At 53.8% G+C, this 7,176-nt stretch overlaps 1 protein-coding gene across 2 annotated transcripts; it reads left to right on the forward strand.

Moving 5' to 3' along the window:
• The first annotated feature begins 1,978 nt into the window (after nucleotides 1-1,978).
• LOC123078435 (NDR1/HIN1-like protein 6) lies at nucleotides 1,979-3,506 on the forward strand. Of its 2 annotated transcripts, none has more exons than XM_044500943.1 (2): nucleotides 1,979-2,901; nucleotides 3,094-3,506. In XM_044500943.1, coding segments are annotated over exons 1-2 (831 nt in total). In that variant the 5' UTR covers nucleotides 1,979-2,072; the 3' UTR covers nucleotides 3,096-3,506. The 2 variants fall into 2 exon arrangements, with proteins under 2 accessions (XP_044356878.1, XP_044356877.1); XM_044500942.1 differs by having other exon boundaries at nucleotides 1,980-2,950.
• The last annotated feature ends 3,670 nt before the right edge of the window (nucleotides 3,507-7,176 follow it).

Genomic DNA, 7,176 nt, shown 5'->3' on the forward strand with positions numbered 1-7,176 from the left:
GAGGCCGACGGCGGCGGAGGGCTCGGGCTCGCGTGGGCCTGCCCTGGGCTCCGCGGGCGCGGCGGTGGAGGAGAGAGAGGGCGCGGGCGAGGGTGAGGTGGCGGCGTGGGAGTGGCTGGCGGCGGCGGCGATGCTGAGGTGGCGGCGTGTCGCTGGTCGGAGCGACGTGGAGGAGAGTGGCGGACATGTCTGGCGCGGTGTGGATGCGTCCTGAGGCGCGGAGGAGGTGGTAGACTAGGGTTTCGTCCGCGAAAAATGAAGGGGGGGTGTTTATATAGGTAGAGGGAGCTAGGAGAGTCCAAATGAGGAGCGGTTTTCGCCCACACGATCACGATCCAACGACCGAGAGCATGGAGGGGGTTTGGATGGGCTAATGGGCTGTGGTGAAGAGGGGTTGGGATGCAAAGAGAGAGGGGTTTCGGGCTTACACGGTTAACTGTTAGGGCGTCAAACGACCTACAAATGGAACGAAAATTGACAGGCGGTCTACCTACTCTAAAACAACATCGCATGCCAAGTTTCATCCCATTCCGAGAACATTTTTAAGCCACTGACGAAACGAGGTCTGAGAGGAGCAACGGGTGCGTGTGGGAGTGTCGGGTTGCGAAACGGACAACGGGAAAAAATGATCGGATGCAAGTTTATAAAATATGAGGATGCAATGCATATGATGACATGGCAAAATGCAACACGCAAGTAAATGGCATGGCAATGACGACGACTAAACGGAGGACACCTGGCGCACCGGATCTGGGGCGTTACACCACCTCACTCCAGAGCCTGACCGCGCCAGGCGGCGGGGGCCCCGGCGGCAGAGGCGGCAGGATAGTGGCCGAGCGTCGCGGCGACGCGGGGGCGGACGCCTCCACCGAACGACGCGGAGCAGGTGGCGGGCGCACAGGCTGCTCCACCGGAGACGGACTACGCGGCCTGGTGCAACCACGGGAGATGTGCCCTACACCACGGTATCGGACGCAGAACGCCGGGTTGGTACAGTCCACCGAGATATGCCCGTCGCTCCCGCAGTTGTAGCAGCATCCGTGCAGCTCCGCCGGCAGGCACGAAGACGGCGGCGGGCGAGCAACCGGCAGCACACGGGGCCGGCCAGGAGGAGCACGGTGCCGAGGGCGCTGCATAGCCCGAGGACGGTGGCTCGTCTTGGTCTGCCAGCCACCCCGACCCGCAACAGTGACGGCGTGCGCGACGGCCCACCCTCCCCGCTCTGGACGATAGGGCCGAAGGCCGTGCCCAGGACCGGCGGCACGATGATGGAGCGCAACTGAGGCCGTGGCTGCGCCGAAGATGGAGCAGAAGGACCGGCAGACGGAGGAGGCAGGGGATCTCGCCGCGCCAGAGGAGGCGGGGATGGCGGGGGAAGGGAGGACGCGGAGGAAATGGAGCCCTACAGAGAGACTCTGGACGCCATAGCGCAGCAGAGGGAGAGGTGGCCGCCGCCTCCGGAGTGGAGAACGGCGGGAGGTGGCCGCCGGCGCCGGAGTGGCGGCCGGCGCGTTGCGCTAGAGCAGGGGAGCGCTAGAGCTCAAGGCCGAGAATTGACATGCGTACGTGACATGTATAATTTATGAATTGATTTCTGATCTAAGAAGTCACATTTAATTTCCTAAAAACAAATAACAACACAATGACTTTCTTGAATTTTTCATCTAACCAAATATTGTTGAGCATCTGAATTTAAACCATAAACATTTCAGCAGAGCACCTTTCAAAGTACATTAGTACGTTGAGAAAAGCGCAAACAAGAGTATATATATAAATGCGTCCACTTATTGCGCCTCGACCAGCAAAAAAAAGTGAGTGACCATAACAAAACAAAAAGATAGAAAGGGTGAAAAGAAACTAATAAAAAGGGGGAAATCCTTGCAAAAGAAAGTGAGTGGCCATAGAAATTGAGAATGCCTAGACCAGCAAGCAAACACATCTAGCACAATATAACAGTGTATATATAAATGCGTCCACTTATTGCGCCCCTCTTCTTCGCGTTTCTCCCCCCAGTCTCTTTTACTCTCCCCTTCTCCTTCCCCAAGCCAAGCAGAAGCAGCAGAGGCCAAGAAATGGGCGACCGGGCGTACGGGCCGTCCTCCAAGCCGGTCCCTGTGGCGGCGCCGCGGTCCGCCAACGGCACGGCGAACGGCGGCGGCGTAGGGACACCTCGGCCTCCGTCCATGGTGCCCGGTCGCGTCCCGCCCCCGCCGATGTACCGACCGAAGCCGATGCAACCGCCACCTGGCCGTCGGCGGAGCGGGCGCGGGTGGTGCTGCGCGTGTTGCCTGTGGCTGACGCTGGTGTTGGTGGGGCTGGTGTTCCTTGGAGCAATAGCGTTGGGGGTGTTCTACGTGATTTACCACCCGGAGCTTCCGACCTTCGCCGTGACGTCGCTCCGTCTGGCGGCGCTGAACGTCTCCGACTCCGACTCCGTCACCTCCCGCATCGAGTTCACGGTGACCGCGCGCAACCCCAACGAGAAGATCGCGTTCGTGTACGGCGACATCGGGGCTGCCTTCGCGGCCGACGGCACGGACATCGGGGACGGCACCGTGTCGGGCTTCCTCCACCCCAGCCGCAACACGACGGTCATCAAGGGGTCGGCTTCGGCGGCGGCCGCGACGGTGGACCCCGTGCAGGCGGCCAGTCTCAGATCCAAGAAGTCCCATGCGATGTCAGTGGAGATGGACTCCAAGGTGGGTTTCCAGATCGGGCAGTTCAAGTCGAAGCGCATCAGCGTCCGTGTGCTGTGCGGTGGCTTCAGCGCGGGGCTGGCCAAGCCGGCGCCCTCCCCGGCGCCGATCATCGTGGCCGCGGCGCCTGCGCCGACCCGGTCAAAAATCAGGCTGTCGTCGTCTTCCACCGGAGGCGGCGGGTCGGCGACGACGGACGCAAAGTGTAAGCTCCGCGTCAAGATCTGGATTTGGACGTTTTGATGCATCTGCGGGTAGGGAGAGGAGGGATTTTTTCGGTTTGGTTTTAACCTTTTTCACACTGTATGTGGATTTATTGGAGTATAGTCTATATGATTTTATCTTCCTCTTGGTTGCTTCTTGCTACTCTCATTCATCCTTTCTTTGTCACAAGCAGAAACAAGCCGAGTACGCTGCATAGATCTAGGAGTATGCTACAGTCGGAGTCGGGCATAATTCTGCAAGAAGGGTATACTACTAGTTAGCCACACCACAGTGAAACCTGCAGCCGAGAAGAAATGGAGGTGAACTGGGTACGCGAGCAAGCGAGCGATTCGGCGCACGCGCGTCGGTGGCGTCAACAGAAGCGGGCGATCTCCAGCTCGATTTCCTTTTTGGTTTCTCTCCCTTCCGTTTCCTCAATCTCTCTTCTCCTCTCGTTTCCTCTCATCCGGGGCACAGCTGTACCTTGGCTGGCAGCCGACGCCGACGCCGACGTGCGGGCCCATCGGTTTCCGGGACAGCATGTAGTGAACTGTGGATAGGCGGCTGGGCCTGGAAAGAAGAAAAAAAATGCCGTTGGTTTTGTGCGTGGCGAGGGCGCGAGGCGATATGACGTGTGTCGGGGAAAGGATGAGGGAGAGAGAAAGGGTGGACGTCACTCTCGCTCCGCTCCAGTGCCTTGGCTCGGCTCGGCAGGGCTCCTAGTCCTAAGTGAACAGTGACAACCGCTGAGTGCTGATAGTGGTAGTACAATCCGAGGTGATTTTTTTTATTTCAAGAATTCCAGAAGAAAGGAGATAAGGGACGGATGATTAGTCAGTGAGAATTGCTAAGCGCACATGAGTCGCATACGCCATACATAACGGTCACATAATCATCTGTGTAGTTTCTTAATCAGTACGGTTGGCGAGCAACGGAAGAAGCGGGATGATCATCGGAGTATGCAGGGCATGTGCAGTACTCTCTCCGTTCACTTTTTTTTCTGAACATAGTACAGTTTTTTCTGAGCATAGTACAGACGCCGACGCTCGTATATACACACATATACTCATTCCTATTAACGTGCGCACGCCCACTGTCGGCGTTCTGGGAACGGGGTCCCCAGGCTTGCTTGCCTGCGGCCCGCGGCGTGGCTCCACTCGCGGCCCTGTACGGCCTGTCTTCACCAACAAACGCTTAAGACCCTCGCGAGGGGCCAAGCCTCGCGAGGCGGACGACACAAGACCTCCTGGGGGGCAGCCTCACCAAGCTGGCTCGCGAGGGGCGGAGAGATCAAGGCAAGGCGAACCTCGCGAGGTTCCAATGACGTAAGCCATGACGACCAAGGCCAGGCGGGCGCCAACGCGCGTAGTGTTCTCGTTTCCTCTTTGGTGCCAAGGAGGCAAGCGCAGGCGAGGAGTATCGAGGCATCAGGCAAAGGTTTTCATATCGGTGCAACAGACCAAGACCAGCAGGACGGCAGGACGAAGGTCACCGTGGAGCCCAAGACGGCGTCACCATCAGAGCCTTTGGCAGGCGAAGACCACCTTTGGTCAGGATAACTCATACTAATTGTCTAACTTTGAATTTGGCCGTTGTGGCATCCCTTTCTGCTTAATATTTGGGAAGAGGACCAGGCCTCTATAAATAAGACTAGCCACCACAGTAGGAGGCAAGGGATCGGAACAGATTTGAACGAAGCCTCAACTCAACTCATCTTGAACAGATTCAGATCATCCTCACACCCACCAAGCACAAGAACACCTCGTCTCAGGAGGCTGTTCTTCCCCTTGTACTGTTCATCCTCAGCCCAAGAGGCAATCCACCACACCACAACGGTGGCCTGAACCAGTATAAATCTCATATCTCTTGTGTTGCGAGTTCGTCGAGCTAGGCTTTGAGATCGCGGTGAGGCTGAGGGCGTGATTAGGTAGGGGGCGCACCGAAGATGATTGACTTGCTCGTCGTCGCCTTGAGGATGATGAAGGGGAAGAACGTTGATCAACAAGGTCTGAATCTCCTCCATCCTTGCATCTTCCTCTTCCTTTGGTGTGGAAAGCTTGTTGTCGAAGTAGTCTCTTGTATCGGAGTGTCGTATGTCGATGGCGAGGTTGTCGATGCGCTCTCGCAATCTTGATTGTGCGCCTTGCATTTGTCGTTGTAGATCGAAGATTGATGCTTTCGTGATGCAGTTGTTCATGCCGTCGTTGTTGTCGAAGACCGGAGATGAAATGCCGTGCCTATCCATCACAAGACTCGAACAAATATGAGTGGGAGAAAGAGAAGAACTATACCAAATGTACCTTGACCGATGTTGAAGATGGATCAATGATCACTCAATAATGTAACAAGGAAATAGCACAATTGGTACCAATTCTTGTCGGTTTCTCACACATACACAAGTAAGGCTTATGGTGGAGCTCGGTGAGGATAGTGGCACAAAAAATTTGATGCAAAATGTTAGCAAGAGTCAATAATGTTGAAAGAGATTCACAAATTCGTAAATGTAACAAGGAGACCAATAGCAATATGTGGCATATGGAAACACACACATGGATAGATAAATGGGGTCGTGCAATCAAGGAATGAGCACAAAATGTGGAATCCACGGAAAACGCTCATGTCGCACAACTCAAGAGAGACGCTAGCACGATTGCTCAATAGATGGATACGACAACAAAAATGCAACGACTTCTATCCCAAGTATGATATGTATGTATGGTTCCCGGTGTTTCTTTCAAGATGATCCAAGATGATCTTATATGCAATGTGGTATGATGCTATGACACTTGCTTACAAGCTTCTTTGCTCTTTCTCTTTTTCTTTGCTTAAAAGCTTTATTCTTTTTTTGTATGGCCACTTTGCGAAATGCACAAACCAAGATAGCAATTGTGTATATGCGGGAGCAAACTTGTTTCACAAGGGATGATATGATGATACCAATATGATATGGTATGTATGCAATGGAAGGTGTAGATCACTAATGTACAAAAGTAACGTTGCCGGCAATACTCAAATGGCTAGTCTCGATGGGCAAGTGACGCAAAATGGGCTAGGGTTATCAATGCAATTACAAGGGGAATATACAATGGAGGGATACCACGATACCAAGATGATATGGAGATTACCGTCCTTGGCGATGATGAGTGGTGGTGTGTAACGCCCACGATGCGGCTATATCTCCCACGTGTCGAGGCACGACTTAGAGGCATAACCGCATTGTGGTTTTGTCGCAAGAAGGGTCATCTTCACACAATCCCATGTAATGAACAAGAATGGGATAAAGAGTTGGCTTACAATCGCCACTTCACACAATACATAAATATTATTCATACATCATCCAATATACAAGCATATAGACCGACTACGGTCAAAATCCAGATGAAAATAAGACAACCCCAAATGCTAGATCCCCGATCGTCCCAACTGGGCTCCACTACTGATCATCAGGAAAAGACACATAGTAACGACCACGTTCCTCGTCGAACTCCCACTTGAGATCGACGCCATCATCTGCACTGGCATCGTCGGCACCTGCAACTGTTTTGGTAGAATCTGTGAGTCACGGGGACTCAGCAATCTCACACCCGCGAGATCAAGACTATTTAAGCTAGTAAGAAAGGATGGTGTAATGAGGTGGAGCTGCAGCGGCAAAAGCATATATGGTGGCTAACATACGCGAGAGAGAGCGAGAAGAGAAGCAACGGAGCGGTCGTCATCTAGCAATGACCAAGAAGTGATCCTGAACTCCTACTTACATCATACATAACACAGACCGTGTTCACTTCCCGGACTCCGCCGAGAAGAGACCATCACGGATACACACGCAGTTGATGTATTTTAATTGGGTAAGTGACAAGTTCTCTACAACCGGACATTAACAAATTCCCATCTGCCTCATAACCTCGGGCACGGCTTTCGAAAGATAATACCCTGCAGGGGTGTCCCAACTTAGCCCATCATAAGCTCCCGCGGTCAACGAAGGATAAACCTTCTCCCGGAAAGACCCGATCAGTCTCGGAATCCCGGTTTACAAGACATTTCTACAATGGTAAAATAAGACCAGCAAAGCCGCCCGAATATGCCGACAAATCCTGATAGGAGCTGCACATATCTCGTTCTCAGGGCACACCGGATAAGCGAAGCTTACAGGTACCAACATAACCCAAGTTGCCAAGGGACGGTCCCGCACGGTGCTCTAGTTTGGACCAGCACTCAGAGGAACACTGGCCCGGGGGTTAAAATAAGATGACCCTCGGGCTCGCGAAAACCCGGGGGA

The sequence above is a fragment of the Triticum aestivum genome, chromosome 3D, assembly GCF_018294505.1.
Source record: "Triticum aestivum cultivar Chinese Spring chromosome 3D, IWGSC CS RefSeq v2.1, whole genome shotgun sequence".
NCBI classification, from domain to species: Eukaryota; Viridiplantae; Streptophyta; class Magnoliopsida; order Poales; family Poaceae; genus Triticum; species Triticum aestivum.